The 19,315-nt window shown below is 32.2% G+C and overlaps 1 protein-coding gene across 1 annotated transcript in view; it reads right to left on the bottom strand.

Moving 5' to 3' along the window:
• Nucleotides 1-19,315, bottom strand: part of OTOGL (otogelin like) — a 203,801-nt gene that overhangs the window by 51,059 nt on the left and 133,427 nt on the right. Inside the window, exons 31-35 of the mRNA XM_051962480.1 lie at nucleotides 16,512-16,629; nucleotides 10,202-10,281; nucleotides 8,037-8,096; nucleotides 5,001-5,071; nucleotides 526-703 (exon numbers count right to left, since the gene is read on the bottom strand). Of these exons, the coding sequence (XP_051818440.1) occupies nucleotides 526-703; nucleotides 5,001-5,071; nucleotides 8,037-8,096; nucleotides 10,202-10,281; nucleotides 16,512-16,629 (507 nt within the window). The remainder of the gene's footprint in view (nucleotides 1-525; nucleotides 704-5,000; nucleotides 5,072-8,036; nucleotides 8,097-10,201; nucleotides 10,282-16,511; nucleotides 16,630-19,315) is intronic.

The raw sequence follows: 19,315 nt of genomic DNA, 5'->3' as shown, positions 1-19,315 counted from the left end.
GTACAGGGTCACACAGCTAGGAAGTATTAAGTGTCTGAAGTCAAATTTGAACTCAGGTCCTCCTGACCTCAGGACTGGTGCTCTATCCACTGCACCACCTAGCTGCCACCAAATTATTATTATTATTTTTAATAAATGTTATTGACATCCTTTTTTTATATCACCTAAAGTTATCCTGTCTCACTCTTCCTCCTTTTCCTCATGTAATAAAGACTATATTTTGTTTTGTTTTATTTTGTTTTTAAAAAGGGAAGAGAAAAATCAGAAAAGCAAAGCAATACATTGAAAAAATCCAAATATCTTTGCAATTTTCTACACTTATAAACTTTACTTCTGCAAAGTGGGAAAAGGTATCTTCTCATATCTCTTCAATGAATCATTTCTAAAAATAAAAATTAATCCCTATAATTGTGTCCTTTAACTTAAAATTTTTTTTTCTGATGTCATTGTTGTTAATGATTAGGATCATGCTTTCCGTATTTAGAGGGAAACATGTCAACTTCTGAACACCCTATCCAAACGTACAAGGACATTCCCATTCAGGACAGCAGGTGTCATTGTTTACTTGAACAGGCATTCCTCGAAAACCACAGTCAGGTATGGTTGTGTCCTTTGGGCAATTGCTTGATAGGTTGAATAACATCCATTCCTTATTGATACATACATATTGGTAACAAGTAAAAGTAGGTTCCATATATTCTGGCTGTTAATAAAAAAACAAAGTAAAAATAGAAATTATTTCAATTTCCAAAGCAAAAATTATATTATATTATTTTACAAAGCAATGTATAAGGCATTGAGGTAAACTCCAGGGATACAAAAAAATAATCTCTGTCCTCAAGGAATTTAGATAGAGGATTAGAAGATATGCAAAAAGAAAAAATGTGAACTATGTAGAATATAAGACAATGTAACTTTAAAAGGGAAGGAATACACTAGGTAAAAAGATAATAACTAGCAACCTATATATGATGTTTAAGGTTTGTAAAGAGTTTTATAGATATCTGATTTTAAGGCCTCTTGTAGGAAGTAGAACATGAGCTGCACTTTGAAGGAACCTAATGATTCTGTGAGGTGAAGATGAGAAAAGAGAATGTTCCAAAATTGGAAAATTATAGAAGGGCAGAGGAAGGAGAATAAATGTCATATGCACAGACCAGAGAACAGTCAATTTGACTATAACAAAGAACATATGAAGAAGAAGAATTTGAAATTACATCAGAATGGCAGAATGAGCATTTTATATTTTATCCTAGTAACAATAAGGATCAATATAAAAGATTTGAGTAGTACTGAGAGAGTGATGTGATTTTTGTATTTTTATCTTTTATGGATTTCAGTTTGCCAGGTAAGTAGATAATGAATTGAAAAGGGCAGAAACTAGAGACAGGAAAGACACTTGGGAGGCAATTATTTTAAAAGTGATCAAAGCCTATGGTTATAGGAGTAGAGAATGAGGGATAGAAAGAGATTGTGGAAGTAGAATAAAACTTGGGAACTGATTGGATATAATGACACATACAGTTGAGGGACAAGGAGATAGAAAGGATGATGTGCTAATAAAAATGCAAATATGCAAAGTACAAATCAAAAGTAAAAATGTAGCTGAGATCATTGCTCTAATTTAAAAAAACTTTTATAATATTATCAATTAATGATTTACTAAAAGTAATAATCTATTTATTGTAGAATAATGAATATTGACTTAATCTAAGGTAGCTTTAGAGTTATAATTGCCCAGAATTAGTCAGTCATCTTTAGCCTGAATTTTTGAAAATGCTTGTTTTTGTTTTCAGAATCACCTAGTAATTGCTAATTCTATATCACTTTTTGTCACAACATTTTGACACCTAAACAATTTGAGTAGATTTGAAATAAAATTATAAACTAATGGTGTTCAAGTATCTCCTGAGAAAACTTACTTTTACAATAATATGTATTTCCAGAAGCAGAAATATGATGGTTTCCAAATAGCAAACTTTACAGATCATAGGATAATAGGTGAAGTGTTAGATAAAAGCTTAAATGTCTCTAAGACCTTATTTTATAAATGAATTAGATGAAACAAAGAAATTAAGAGATTTGCCTAAACTGATATCGGAGTTGTGACAAAACTGGGGTAACAGGTTATCTAAAAACTGGCAATTTCCTCCACTATATCTTGAAATCAGATTTTTTGGACTCTTAAGTTATCCTTCTTCAATTTTTAGGTTATTACCCAAAGAGAACTAAATAGAGTAGAGACAAATTTCATTCTATTTAATGTGTTTAATTATACAAATTGGGAAGTATAAGTGGTATATCCAATTTTAATGTAATCAAAAAGTTGCTTCTAAAATATTGTATGAATCATGCCTGGGTCTCTTTTGCCATCATGGAGTTGCATAGAGAATCTTGCTCATTGATTTCAAAGATGTTTTTCACTTAAACAAATTTTATTAGTCATAGGGCCTGGAGATTATTTGAGGGAATATATGCTTGCCTGAGATGTACCACACAAATTTCCTTCAACCAATTGAAAATTCACAAAATATCTGCTTGATCAGGGAATTCAAAAATAAAAAAAAACCAAAATGAATATATACAAATGTACACGATCTACATTTCTTTCATTCAGATAGTAAGATAATACAAAAACTAATAAGATATGTTTTTCTTCTATTTAAGTCCTTCTGTGGTTTCCTTCATTGTGTGATACTATTCCAAATTCTCAGAGGCTAGCAGAACACAGGCTTTGGCAGGCACTACAATTAGGAAAGACTTTGTGGATAGGCATTGATAACAACTTAGATACCTCTTTCATCTAAGGACTGGCCTATATAAAATGTACACAGCCTCTTTATTAAAGTATTCAATAGTTTTGAAGACAGATCTTCATAACTCCAAAACTAACTTTTAATAATTTCAATAGTTCATTTTAAATAGCCAAGAAATATTTTTACTGTTTGAACATCTTTTGTACTTTGAAACATATCATCCTAACTTTGCAGTATGTTTTAGTTTTCCATATTATATAAAAATGCAATTTCTATTTTGAAATATTTCTTTAATAGTTAAAAATTCTGATTAAATGAAACATTTTTTCAATTATTTTATTTTAATACATTATAGCAGGGGAGAAATGAAATTAACAAGGAATATTCGAATGATTTAAGATAATACAATTATCAACAAAATGATAGACTTAGGCATTTGTATTTTTAAATAATGGACCATAAAAGCAAAAAAAAAAAAAAGTTAAATAAATTTCATTCAGAAAATTAGTTGGTAATATTTTGTGTAAGTTATTTAGATTAGCTTACAACTTGCTCCCAAAAATTTCCTTTTGAATGAATGACTTAAACATGAAAAAAAAAAAAACTTGTACAAAATATTTTTAAACATAGAATAATCTAAATTATGGAGGGGAGATTTTTTTTTAATTTGACAAATAGAAGAAACCTATTAGGGATGCAATAGATGTAGAAAATAAAAAAAATATTTTTAACAAAACAATATAATTTTAAAAAAATAATAATCAATTGATAAATGGCATAAATGAGTGAAGACATCTCATTGGAATATAGCCGTGAGAATGCAATAATAAGTTGAGCTATAGCTATAAAACTACCGATAGATTGTCTTGAATGAACATTTCCCTTTCTCTTTCTCCCCCACCTCTTAAATAGCATGTAAGTACTTCTTTTAAAGGTGATGTTGGCTTTGGGAATTCAGATACCAGAATTCTTTCATGCAAAAATATCTACTTGTATAGCAGTTTTCCAGGGAAATTTGAATTAAGTTTGATGTTTATTTTTTTGTATCTGGGATAGATTTCCATGGTTAGAGTATAAGTCTGGACTCCTCCAGACAATGGGAAAAAAGGTCAGAGGTTTGTGGTGGGAGGTTCTGCAGTTTAGGGTATATTCAATCTTGTGTTTTGCAATTTGCACTCCTCTACTAATACCTTGTCTGTTGGGAGTTGCCCTTTTTCATGAGATCATAATAAATACCTTTTTTGCTTTTTTGTTTTTACCTTGAGAGTCTTTGATTTTAATTTGAGTAAGGGCCACTGTTCCACATAATTGAGAAAAATATTTGTGGTAATTACAGATAATAATACCATCTAAAAACATGAGACAACTAAGAAATTATAGTGATAATTCCCAATGTGTAAGTCGTCAAAGGAAATAAATAAAAGGAAAAAACTCAAATTGTTAGCACTCTTTTAAATATATATTTAACTTTATGACTTATCAAATAGAATTAAATAAAACAATTTTAAGATGTCATCTAATTTCTACTGAATCAGTAAAAATAATTAAAAGCAACAAAACCCAAAGAAAGAATTCCAAATATAAAAAAAATTTTAGAGCTCCATCTGGCAGCTCATGCTACAAGTTATAAGTACAGTCATGTTCTTTGAGCCAATGATTTTATTATTGAGAATATACCCCCAATTTTTAATTTTTTAAAAGCTATCTATTCAAAGATTTATTTAACATTATGTAAAATTAATTTTTAAAACTGGAAACAACATATATATCTGTTAAAAAAAAAGAAATGGCTAAATAAATATTGGGATGTTAATGTATAGTATGATAAAAATTAAAATATCTTAATATAAAGAATAAAAAATAAACCTGGGAAGATATTTATCTAATAATGCAGATCTACAAAAATAGAACCAGAAGAATATACCATATAAGAGGAAAAACAAAGAAAACAAAGGGAAAAAGAATCTTTGTTAAGCAATTACTGCACTTCAGGTGCTAAGTGATGAAAAAAAATATATATACAAACGAAACAAAAGACATCCCCCAAACTGTTATAATACTATATGCACTGACATTAATTTAAATATAAATAGTTCCTAAGCAAGTTTAGTTTATTAATTTGAATCCAGCTTTTAATAAAACTTGATTTTTTTTTAAAGAAAGCAAACTACCACAGTTGTAACAAAACTAAAACTGAGAGAGAACCTTTGATACAATAATATGGGAAAAATTTTAACATATTACCACACATTCTGAAGCAGGAGTAGGAGCCCCCTCTTCTGGGCACTCAGATGGAACATATGCAGCAGGAGCCTCTGTAGAGAACATCAGAGTAGCAACGGATCAAATTATTATCCTTACTGGAGTCAAGTAAGATTGATCTGATAGTTTAAACAAAATTATCTTTATAGTTAGTGAAGGCAGTTGTATCACAAAAGACTCTTTAGTAATTACAAATATGATTTTTGAGATATTTCCTAATAAATCTTCTAAGTGTAACTAAATTTCCTCTGTGAATTTGTAGAATGTGCATGGTCATTTTTGAAATGTATATAGGAATATCATTATTGAAGAAATGCTTATTAGATGTGCTATGATTAACACAGTGGATTGAGTGATCAAGTGTCATGATTAGCACAGTGGATTTAGTGGTCACCCATTGGTATTTTGGAGCAACATTATATAAACAACAAAACTGTGAAATCTGTAATTTCTAGTCATTGAAGATATTCTCAAAATACTCAACTAGGTTGGATAAATAATACTTCAGAGTATATATGGAGAAAATATACCTGAGAGCAATGGGTCTATTTCACAATATTGAAAAAAGAAAAGAAATATTTTGCATTTTTGCTTGAAGACAATGCAGCTGTGTACAGATTTTCCTTATTTTGAATGAAAATAATTTTCTAAAATTTTAAAATGGATTGATTTGATTAATTAAGGCATGATTTTCTCTTCCAAAGCCTTGACCTTGAACTGGACTTATTATAATTATTATTAGATGACAGTATCTTATTCCCAACTGTAAAGTTTTTGCTCATTTCAGCCAGTCACAGTAAACATTTAGAAGAAAATATTGAAGAAAATTCTAACAGATTCCAGTGTTAAATAAGAGAAAGTACTGATTGTATAAACAATAAGAAAAACAATCAGTGTGTGTGATAGTAGAGAGGAGAGGAAGGAAGAAGACCAAGGTTAATTAAAAGCTGCCAAATTCTGTACTGTTATACTTACATATGATCCTGAGACAGAGAATTACTTGGATATATATATATTGTTATTAGATTGCCATCCATTTAATTAATAGGACTGAGAGTTTAATGGGACAGTAATCATTTCACTCAGGGTTCTTAACGTTTTTGCTTCTGTCATGGACTTTTGACCATGGTCTGGTGAAGCCAGACTCCTTCTCTGAATTGTTTTTAAATGTATAAAATAAATCTATAGGATTACAAAGGAAACCAATGATTTTGAAGTAAATATATAATTTTCCCATTCAAGTTCACAGACACCCAGCGATCCCATATCAAGAACTGCTAATGTACTCCAACCTTCTTATTTTATAGATAAGGAAACTCAAGGACATTGAATTTAAGCATCTTGTCTAAGGTCATATAATGTCCTGAGTGAGAGAACTAGGAATTAAACCAATCTCCTCTAAGTTGAAATCCAATGCCCATTCTATCCTACAATTCTCAACTTATTTCCCTGAGGGACTACATGGAAGTCGACGAGGAAATGATCTTCAGTGTATAAAGATTCACTTTATAAATGGAGTTAGTAAAAAAATAAATAAATAGTTTGTGTGTGTGTGTGTGTGTGTGAGAGAGAGAGAGAGAGAGAGAGAGAGAGAGAGGAGAGAGAAGGAAGGAAGGAAGGAAGGAAAGAAGGAAGGAAGGAAGGAAGGGACAAAAAGGAAGGGAGGAAGTTAGGGAAGGGAGGGAAGGAAAGGAGGATGGGAGGAAGAAGGGGAGCAAGAGAATAAAATAGGCTTATTCACCCATTCTGCCAAGGGAATTCTTCACATGTTTGTAGTAGACAAATCCTCTAATTCATCTACAGGTCTGAGGTCTGTCAATAAACCCTCAACCTGTTTTAGTCCATTTGCCAAGACAATTTTACTTGATGGTAGCCACTATAGTTACTGCTTCTTGGAGCCACAGGGGAGAGTTGGGTGAAAGGTAAATACCAAAGGTATATGAGCAGCCCAGAAAATGGCTCAGCAAGCCCTCATATCAGAGGTGCTACTCTTTCCTATACACCCATATTAGAACTACAAGTAAATAAAGGTTCAGTGTAAGCTAAATGTGTCTTAAAAGAATTCAAAATGGAAAAGCAAAATTTAGGTAACTTAAAAGAATTACTAATATCTGTCCTGGAGGAAAGGATGAAAGCAGTCCGCAAGGAAGCTTGATTGATCACAGGCTACCTATTTTAATGGTTCCATGATGTCATTTACAATCCTGTGTGACGAAAATTGTCACAGGAATCTCACTTAATGTACAGGGGAAGGGTTTGTCCTCTTTTGAATTCCCCTTAGAATTGTGAGCTTTCAATCTGTCCCATGGGTTTTCTTCATTTATCTTATTAATCTATCTTACTGTTGTTTGGAGGTTTATTCTACCTATAAATTTCAAATGCTAACTAAGAGGATAATGTTGATAATGATAATGATGAGCATTAAATCACACACCCCCACCCTGATAAAAGACTTCCATTAAGAAAATTGCAGTCAAATCTGGGGAAATGCTGTAGTTCTAGGCAAGGAGAATCACTAGTGTCAGAACTCTTAATGAAATTAGAATAATTAAGATTAGTAACAGAGGCAAAGTCCAAGAGTACTTTATAGAAATTGCATATTTCAAACTAGAACATACTTCAAAGGCTATCTCATCTCAGTTGATAGATGAAGAAACTCATTTCTCAGTTGAGTAAACTGAGGCCCAGAAATGTTAAGGAATTTACCCAAAATCAGTTAATGAGATAAAAGTCACATCCTCTGACTTGAGATTCACTCAATCCTTGTTTTACAGTTGCCCACATTTCTAAAGCACATGATCAAAGAATTTTCCACATGTGACCTCTTGTAATTTGGGTAGAATAGCTTTTCTTAATAAGAAGTTTGTCAACATCCTGTTTTCTCATTATTGAAATTAATGGAATAGTCCCAGAATGTGGTATATGGGGTAGATGAATGCAAATAGTAGTTAATGATAGAACTGTTCCAAGTCTGATTTAGGGTAATATAATTTTTAATGTTATTGCTGCCAGTAATACCTGTTTCCCCTGGCTTTGGAGGCTTGACTATTACAGCTTCTGTAACTGGCACAGGTATACCTATAAAGAAACAGAGATTGGCTTTTTAAATCATATTTTTGTGAGATTAGGTTCATCAAAATTCAAATAGTAGAGAAGATCCCAACCTAAGCATGGGGATCCCATATAACTCTAAAAGATTTTAAGGAACCCTAAAGGAAGATAGGTAAATTATTAATATCCTCTAATTTAAAAAATTAAGGGATGTGTATATGAATACAATAAGCTTTTAAATGAATTTATATTTTAAACATAATAGCTGCTTCACATATTTAAAAGCAGGCAGATATATGTGAAAAAACTATATTATAACCATAGTTTAAATTTATTTAGATTATTCCAAAAGTTTATCCCAAAATTTCACTTTTAAACATTAACAGCTTAAAATCATACTGAGACTTTTAAAACATTCTGCATACCAAAAGAGTATCAAACTATGAATACCCTTTGATCCAGCAGTTTCTCAAGTGAGTCTGTATCCCAAAGAGATCATAAAAAAGGGAAAAAAACCTACATGTGCAAAAATGTTTGTAGCAATTCTTTTTGTAGTGACAAGGAACTTGAAACTGAGTGGATGCCCATCAGTTGGGGAATGGCTAAATAAGTTATGATATGTGAATGTTATGGAATATTATTGTTCTATAGGAAACAATCTGCAGGATGATTTCAAAAAGGCCTGAAGACACCTACATGAACTAATATTAACTAAAATTAGTAGAACACACAGCAACAACAAGATAATGTGACAATCAACTCTGATGGACATGGTTCTTTTCAACAACGAGATGATTTAGGCCAGTTCTAATAGACTTGTGATGGAGAAAGTCATCAACATCCAAAAAGACTCCTGTGGGGACTGAATGTGAATCACTACATAATATTTAAAATATTTTTGTTGTTGCTTCTTTTTTAGACTTTTCTCTTTTTTTTTCTTTTTGATATGATTTTTCTTGTGCAGTATGATAAATGTGGAAACATGTGTAATAGAATTCCACATATTTAACATAGATTATTTGCTATCTAGGGGAGAGGATGGGGGAAGGGAGGAAGAAAAATTTGAAACAAAAGGCTTTTCAAGGGTGAATGTTGAAAACTGCATATATTTTGAAAATAAAAAGCTATTATTAAAAAATAAATAATACAATAAAAAGGACATTCTGCATGGTTAAAGTTTGCAAAGCATTATATATATATATATACATATTTATATATATAGGTTAGTATAGATGTATTATGCATGTATATATGTATACATATATATCTCATGTCATAGATTATCATCAAAGATAAATCTGAAAGGAGTTTCAGATGTCATGTAGTCTAATTTCCTCATTTTACAAATGAGGTTCCTAATACTAATGAAATCACAGATCTAGTTCCTATCTCTGAAGTCATATAAGTAATGTTAGAAGTGGGATTTGAATCCAGGTTTTCTGAATTTGATGCCAGTGCTCTTCTTTATGATAACTTTATGAAGTAGATATTATAATTGTACTGATTTATAGAGACCCAGAGAAGATAAGGGATTTGCCCAGGGTACACAAGTAGTACATTTCTCAGGCAAGATTTGAACCCAGGTATTCCTGACTGCAATCTAAACAGTTAGATCTAATCCAAAACATTTCTTAAGTGAATACTGGGTGCTAGATATGGTGCTAGGTACTGTGCATACAAAGATAAAAATGAAATCATCTCTGCCTTCAAGGAACTTCCAGTCTACTGGAGGAAACAGTATGCACAAGTATACATAAATACAACCAACTATATAAATAAATACAACTGCTGCTCAATATGATGAGGTATGTCTGCTTTTTTTTATTATAATGAATTTTGTTACATCTATTTTAGAAGCTAAAGATCAGATTGGCAAGGCTTTACATGGGATTCCTTTATCCATTACAGTAAACCCAAGGGATCCTTAAAGCTCCTTTACTCCCACATTGAGAGCCACTGGATGTGGGAGCCTTAATGATCAAAATATGCTTTAAGAAGAAGGAGGAATGATGAGAAATTATATGATGAAAATCGACCATGAAACCGAGGGAAATCATAACAGATGACTGCTAATATAAAAATTATTAGCCATTATAAATATTTCGACACAATAAAATAAAACACATACTTACAGTCTGCAGGATAAACGCATTTAAGTGTGACTTCATCAAGGATCATATTTTTAGGACAGTATGGCAAGCATCCTTCAACCCTTTAAATACGTATTTTTAAAAAGGTATAAGAATCAATCTTAAAGTAAGAAAAATAGAATCATAATATGTGAAAAAAATTATTAATGCCTACTATGAAAACATACTATAATATATTTAACTGAGGCATTATCTTCCATAATTTCTTCACAAGGTCCTCTGATAAGTATTACACCCTTCCATAAGAATTGCTTCTCATGACCTCTTTCCCTTTTCACACATTAGTAAGTGGTAGAGATTATGCTGTGTGATTTCAACAATGTTAACATATTTCTGTCACTCAGTGTTATTTAAGGATATTTTAACACATTATTAATAATGTCAGTGCAATTTTAAAAAACTTGTTCACATACTTCTTAGAAGTCTATCAAAAATATTTATTAAGCACTAAATAAATTCCAAAATACAAAGCTAAAACCGAAAGTCTCTGCCCTTGAGAAATTTATATTCTATAGGAAGAAATAATACTCACACATATACACACACACACATACACACAGAGTAAATACAATGCAATGGTAGGAGGAGGAGAATACTTTAGTTGAGCTTTGAGGGAAACAAAATATCTCAGATTTGAAGATAAAGGACATTCCAGGCATGTGATACAGCCTAGTCAAAGGCAAAGATAGAGAAGATGTTGTGTTATGCAAAGGAACAGCAAGTAGGTCATTGAGGAAATTGATGTATAATATAGCTAAAAAGGTGATATGGCCCGAATTGTGAAGTACTTCAAATGACAAAGAGAGGATTTCTATTTTTCATAGAGATGAGAAGTATTCCTGAAGTCAGGAGAGTAACTTGCTCAAGCATAAGTTTTAGGAATAGAAATTGAGCAGTCACATGAAAAATGAAGAAGGTAGACACTAAAGGTAGAGATACCAATTAGGAGGCTATTGCCACATCCATGCTGGTGGTGATTAGGGACTGAACTAAGATGGTGACCATGTAGTGGAGAGAGAAGACAGATGGGAGAACCGTTGTAGAGGCCAAATTCTCAAAAACTTTAAATATTGAGGGATGAATGAGACTGAGAAATCAATGGATTGCAAAACTAGATGACTGAAAGAATCGGAATAGCTTCAATAGAAATAGTGAAGTTCAGAAAAGAGATAGACAGAGAAAAAGAATAAATTCTGTTTTGGACACATTTCGTGTAAAATCATTCATACTGGCTATATAACCTTGTACAAATCCCTTAACCTCTCAATGCTCAAGGAATTTCTCCAAGATTAAACATAGTAATGTAGATGACAATTTACATTGGGAGGGATAGAATTTCTTTATATGGTGTTCCCAATATCAGTGGAACCATAGCTTTAGTTGCTCCTCTCATCACCCAACAACAACAACCAAAAAAATGGGAAATATAATTAATAACATTCATTTGTGCTACTTTCCCTTCTGCTTTTTTTCTATTAATAATCATATAATTTGTGCTTTGAAAAGAATATTCTAACAATCCTTAGATCAATCACAAATCTAGAGTGAGCCTTGAGCTCAAAAGAGAGACTGGATCTAATGTATAAGATCTGTGATATAAATACACTGATACTCTCTCCAAAGATACAGCTTTCATTTCTATTCATTTATTCTATAAAATAAGGGATTTCTACCATATGGTCTCTAAGGCCTTTTAAGGCCTTGCAAAATTTTACAATGCAATAATTAACTTTTTATTTGATTATGATGAAATTAAGCAGCATGAGATAGAAAATTAAATTATCTGGAGTCAAAATCTAGGATCAAATCCAACTTTAGGAAAGCTACTAAATTTCAGTTCCTTCATTTGTAAAATGATACTGGCAGACAAGATGCTCTTTGACCACACTGAAATCTATGATCATAGGATTACTTTCTGCCCTAAAACTAATGAGCCTATGATTCAGGCTAAAACTGCCACTAGGGGACACTCAGCCTACAGGTGGAACTATTCTTAGAGACTTAAAAAAAATTATGTTGGTTTCAGATTTTATTGGGTTCTTTTTGCTCTTTCTAAAGTTATTTGTGTCACTTAAGCCTTTCAGAATGATCAATTAACTAAGCTGCTTCTTTCACGACATTTATTTAGATTATGTATCATATCCCCCATTATATTTTACTGGGATCTTATCAACCACAAAAATAGGAGAGAAAAAAAAAAAAAAAAAGACAACCCTCTACATACCTGACAAAGAATGGAGCCCACATAGTATCATCAGCAAACAATTTGTTTTTTTAATAAATGTACAAGGGACTCATTTCATGATCCAAATACTAAGCTAGTAAAGGACCAATTCTTGGGGTTTTTTTAGGTTCTATTAAGCTTTAAGCTTTGGGTTTAAGTCCTAGTGTTAAAATATCTTATGAGTGCCAGTCTAAGTAATGAGATGATGAATTTTTCGAGCACCATTCTCGTTTCCATCTACAAAGACAGATGTATTACAATCTGCAGATCTGGATACCAGATCTTTTCAAATTTTAAAATATTAATTTATTAGTTCAATATTGGATGAGGCAGCTAGGTGGCAAAATGAATAGTGCTAGTAGGCATATGGAAGCTACAAGTTTAAATACAGCTTCAGACACTTCTTAGTTATATGACTCCAGGTAAGGCACTTAAATCTCTTTGCCTCAGTTCTTTTAACTATAAAATAGAGATAATAACATCACCTATCTTGTAGAGTTGTGAGTATCAAATCAGATAATAAATGTAAAAAGCACTAATTAGCACAGAAGTTAGCAAATATTATGTTTAAATGTTTAGTAGGAATAAATGTTTATTCTTTTCCCCTCCTCAATTAACATTTTCTAAACAGTGGCCATGTATAACTTACTGAACTAGGAGTTGGAATAAATAAAAGCAAAATTCCATCTATATTTATACTATTTCACAGTAAAATTGACTTGATCTTTCTAAGATAAACATTTCAAATCATATCTATACCAAATTTTCAGTCCAATTATATAAAATATTAGCTATAGTAGTAGATATTTAATAGTAGTTTAAGTATAACAGCATATATATATATATATATATATATATATATATATATATATATATATATATGTATTCAATGTTTTGATCTGGGTGGGAAATTCTCCATGAGGAAACAACTTCCACCAATGTACAATGGCATATAGTTTGTCATAATCTGTCTTAGAGATTACTCCATTAATTACCTTTCCAAAAATATATATCTAGATATATATGCCACATATAAAATTATATATCTTCTTTATGGTAATTCTGTGTGTAGCAAGAAGGTCAACATTGATGTGGTTTGATTCCTCAAGAAATTTACTGGTCATTACAGATCTCACTTTAATAAGAATAATAGCTAGCATTTATAGAGTGTGTTAATGTTTTCAAAGAGCCTTACAAATATTATCTCATTTTTATCCTCACAACAATCTTGGAAGATAGGTGTAGCTTGCTTAGAGTCACACAGCTCCCTAGTGTCTAAAGCTATATTTGAAATGGCATCTTCCTGACTCCAGGTTCAGCACTCTACCCACTGTTCCAACTACCTGTCCTAGTTATAAAACTAACAGAAAATATTGTAAAAATTGTCTATACACCCTTTGATGGCTCCACCACCTTTATTACAAAAGTGAGAAGGGATTACACTAGAGTGAATCATTAATAAGTCAGAATTTACACTTTACTGGCATGGTCTGCATTTATCTTTATTACATGACATAAAATGTATTGTATCCATAATATGATATTATGCATATCATATTACATGATGTCATGATTTATTTCATGATAGGACTGGCACCTATCAAGTAAGAGAACAGAAGAACATTTCTTGCCAGTGGAGGATATCTAGCTCAAGTGCAATTTGGTAATGATGAACATTAGGACTGAGAATTTAGAATAGTATGAACCCATGATTTCATTACTGTAGGGAACTTGCAGTTTTACTTTTTCATCCATAATTCAGAGCAGCAATCTGTCCATCGTGAGTTGTCATGGTTCTGAGGTGATAAGTGATTTGTTCAAGGTCACATAGTTATTATATGTCAGGGCCAGAACCTGAACTTTGACTCCAAAGTTAGCTCATCATTAATCATTTCTTTTTACAACTATTATCAGCCCCATTTTTTCTACTCCCCCTCTTGCATTTTTCCAAAAAGAATCATAAAATTTGAGCATTGAAGGGAATCGTCTAATCTAATCCTTAGAACAATCACACATCTCTACAACATCCTAGATAGTCAGCCAAAATCCACCTGAATTTCTTTGGTGCTATGGAACTCGAGATTCTCATGAGTTCCTTTTTATATTAAGTATTATGCAAGCTTCCAAAAAAACCTATACAAGTCATTATCACTATTGTTAATTTGTTGTTCTCATATTTTAATGGAGTTTGGATAGAAATGATAAGTACAAGTAGCTATCTCAATGTTATTCTTTTAAATATTTAACATAGTTGCCTTCAATTATTTGAAAGAGTTTCATCTGGGAGATTGGTTAAATGGGTCACAGAAGATCATAGCAGGAGCTACAGTTAGATATTTAATAGAGAAGCATATTTTAATCTTCACACAATGAAAAAGCTGCACACAATTAGGCCTGTACAAATATGAATATTCTAGATTTAGCAGGGATTCCTGACCCTGGGAATCTTCAAATAGAGATTAAATGGATATAGGTTCTCAGGCATGTTGCAGATGAGATACAATGCACCTACAGTGTCCATGCTATACATTGTATCCAGACATTGAATAGTGTCTATAATGGATAGATATAATATATCTTGTGATAGATAAAATTTATCCATATAATGTACATGCTATGCATTATAGCTATATAGTATGTGACATCTGTAATATGTGAATACAATGTATCTATGTAATATTTGACAGAAACAATATATCTATGCAGTATATGTGCTATTATTGTATCTACACAGAATGTGGTGTTGACAATGTATAAATGCAATGCCTTTACGCAGTATTTTTTACAATATATAACATAATGCACTGTACAGATACACAATGTGACTATACAATGCTAGATACCATTTATAGCACTATACATTATATTTATACAATGTCTAGTGTTGTAACTTACATACATATCTGATATATAATGGATATAATAATAATGTATATCATATTCAATATATAGTATAGTGAATATCATGTATGGAAACAATATATCTTGTTTATCTTGTGTGTATCTTGTATATCTAATACCATGTATTATACAATTATGTATATATGTTATAGCAATGTGTATATAAGGTATAGTAGCATACATGGCATCTATACTATAGTATTTATACTACTTATAATACTATAATACATTATATAGAAAATATATTCTATGTTAACAGGGGAAGGAGCTGACAAGCCAGTTACCCTCAACAAATATTTGAACATCTACTCTATGGATGAAGGAACGCATTTCTTCATAAATTCAAAGATTAGAACTAGGACTGGTGGGTGGAAATTGAAAGGAGGGTTATAGTGTAATATGAAGATGAAAATTCTAAAAATTAGAGATGATGTTTTAAAATGGAATTGCTTCTCTGTGTCATGCATTGGAGAGAATTCTCAATTCAAGAGAATTTGAATCAGTCATAGAACTTGAGTTTGAATATGGCTTTGAAGCTCACTGTCATCTGAATCCCCTAAGACTCAGTTTAAACAAAGTGGTTGAACTAAATGACCTCTAAGGTCCCTTGTAATTGTAGTCAATCAGTTGTACAATATTATGATCTATCTTATTATATTGTGAATACTTTGTGGATAGAACTTTTTGGATCATAGCTTTAAAGATCATAGACCTTAAAGACTACTGAGTCTTTATAGAATATATGACTATATATTATTATATATATAATTACATTAAATATTATTATGTTATAAAATAATATATATTGTTTTATAGATGAGGAAACTAAAATATCAGAACAGCTCAATGACTTGCACAAGTGTTCACAGACAATAGGTATCTAAGGAAAAATTTGAACCAATTTTCCTGATTCTAAACCTCCCTATCCACTGTGTCATGCTTTGTTCAAGAAAAAAATCAAATAACCATTTTTAATGGATAGTGTAAAAGATATTCTTCTATTAGGTCAGGCTAGATGTTCTCTAATTTTTTTTCAAGAGCTTAAGGTCCTAATTTTTCTTATACCCAATATTTAAAGGAGCATTTTTGAACACAAAAATAATATTTACTGAGATTGCAATTTATATATCATGTAAATTACCCATTGAACTAGAAAATATTACTCACGGTGGAAGAAATTTACATGCAAGGGCATCAGGATCACTACAAGTTTTAAAACATGGAGTAGCACATGGTTCATATCGCCATTCACACATCCTTCTATAAGGTACTGCTGCTGGAATTTCTGGGAAAGTAAGAGACAAAAACAAAAATGTTAACCTGTATATTTTAAAGAATTTATACCTTGAAAAAATGATAGTGAAAGTATGAAGGATAATTCTAGAGTCTTGAGAGTCTTTGGATATCAATTCTTTGGAATTTAAAAGCATAGAGATAAAGGATATTAAGTTTGATTATGTATGCCAGGAGTTATTGTAATTTCTAGAAGATTGTTTCTTTCTTTTGAGTATATTGCTGAAATTTATATTACAGGTTGTCTTGAGTAGTTTTGTGGTAATAAAAGATTTTCATGTTGAATGCTTATTCATCCATTGCCTATTATCCAACAACTACATTTGATATAATTTTTACTATCTGATAGCACATTTTCTCTTGATGAAAGTGGAAACCTTCAACAGGTAATCATAAGTGAATACTATTTGCCTTTCAAATAAGACTGGTTAGCAACTGAATTTGTTTTCTCCTAAAATCTTAGTAATATCTAAGCTGAAGATTTCTGCTTTGTGACGTATTCAAGAATTTTAAAACAGAAAATGAGTTTCTTGGAATTCATACACTATGTAAGTTTCTTCTTTCAAACAAAAATTAGAAGTCTCTGAATTGTTGTTTTTGCTAGTTTGCAGGACCACAACATGATGGAAAAATTCTCTCCTTCCAATAAGAAACTCTCTTTACTGATATTTGAGGTACTCTTCCTTCAATATATAATCCTCAAGAGTTACCCAGGGTACTGGGATAAAATAACTTGTATAAAGTTATACAAATAATACATTTCATATATGTAGGGCTTAAATTCAAATTTTCCTGGATTTGAGCTAGCTCTCTGGCTAGTATGTCATGCTGCTTCTCTTGAGCAAATAATTTGCCATCAAACTCCAGGCCAACTAGTGATAAGCCTCTCCTGTCTTAGATAAGCTGATTCTCAGAAAGAAGATAGTCAATTGACAAAACTATAAGTGAAGTCATGTATATGTTGTCTCCCATCTTCCCTTTTAGAAAACAGGTCTTTTTTGAGGGGAAGACTGCTTCATATTTATTTCAATACCCCCAATATCTAGCAAAGTGTGTGGCATAGAGTATGCCCTTCATAAATTGTTGGTGTTTTGTTATGGGCCAGAACTCTGAAACAAGGAATCTAATAAGGTGTTCTACTAACTTAACATCTACTAACTACTGTTCTACTAACATTGATGAGACAATGGCTATCTAGTTTAGCATGGTGATTAATAGTTCTCTAAGTTCAGTATGATTGATTTAATTTTACAACGAATAATGGCTTCCTAGTGATGTAGTGATTGGTGTAGAGCATATAAGCTGGGACTCAGACTCGGAGCCAGATTCATTCAGAGCCAGAGAAGACAGAGAACTGGAGGCAGGAGCTCAAGCTCTCAGAACCAAGGAGAAAGATTCATTCCGTCTTCATCAGCCTTGTGGTGGCTGGCCTGGCCTCCTTCGCTTCTCCACTGAAACCAAGATTCCAGAAGGCCTGTAAGAAAGCTAGCTTTCTTAGGCCCCAGGCAAGGAAACCAGATTGTGAAGGAGATAATAAAGGCAAGACAAGGAGACAAGACTTTGAAGGAGATAATAATGGATTTGGACTTTAACACCTGGCTATTCTCGTGGTGATAACTCTACTGAAATGAAGGCTGGCCCAGAGACCTCCAGGAAAACCAAACAAGAACATTACATTTTGGCATCCAATGTGGAACTATGTAGATACAAGCCCAAGGAAACAAACTGGAGTTAATATACAAATCACCTTTGACCAACTAGCAGATAAAGGTCAATATTCAGACACTTCAGCACAGATTAATTACCCTTTGATAGCATATGAGCAAAATGCTATGGGGCACTCTTCCGGAACAAGACAGAGGGGAAGTCTTCATGAAAATAGAGCAAGATCCAAATGAACCCTTTGCTGATTTTGTGGGACGTCTGCAAACAGCTGTCATATGAACGATTGGAGAAAATGTAGCTACAGGAATTATGATAAGACAACTTGCTAAAGAAAATGCTAATGAGGTTTGTAGAAGAAATATATGGGGACTACACAAGGTTGTTCCTTTAGAGGAGATCATAAGATGCTGTGCCATAGTGGGCATAAATGCCTTTTATACCCAGGCTATAACACAGAACATGGGAAGACAGGGTCCCTCTTGGCAAGGGATTTCCAGAGAGATTCGTCAATGCTGTCAATGTGGTAAAGTAGGGCATCTGAAAGTTCAATGTAGGCAAAGAGATAGAGTGAGAAGACAGGGTGAGAAAACAAGATCCAAAATCCTGTGTCCAAGAGGCTTCCACTGGGCCTCAGAATGTAAATTGACCCAGGGAAATGAGAGGCAGAGCCCAGTTCCAGGGTCCCAAACAAAAAAACCAGGTGGGGCATGATAGCCGAGTTTTCACCCAGAAAGTCTTTAGAAGCTCAATACTCTGGTATGATCAATCAGCAGAGAAGCAATCTGATAGAAGAAAGCAATCAGATGGTAGAAAGGGATTGCATGATCAATCATCCAGAAAGCAATCAGATGGGAGAAAGGGATCACATGATCAATTAGCCAAAAAAAAAATCAGATGGGAGAAAGAAATTATAATTGAGGAGAATATAGGCTTTTTAATTCAACAGAAGAACAGTGTCAAGTGTGAGCAACTCCAATATAATTGGCAGATGATGTGGAGAGATCCAGAAAGTG

This window comes from Antechinus flavipes, chromosome 5 (assembly GCF_016432865.1).
Source record: "Antechinus flavipes isolate AdamAnt ecotype Samford, QLD, Australia chromosome 5, AdamAnt_v2, whole genome shotgun sequence".
Lineage (NCBI taxonomy): Eukaryota > Metazoa > Chordata > Mammalia > Dasyuromorphia > Dasyuridae > Antechinus > Antechinus flavipes.
This window is presented reverse-complemented; position numbering and strand designations above follow the sequence as displayed.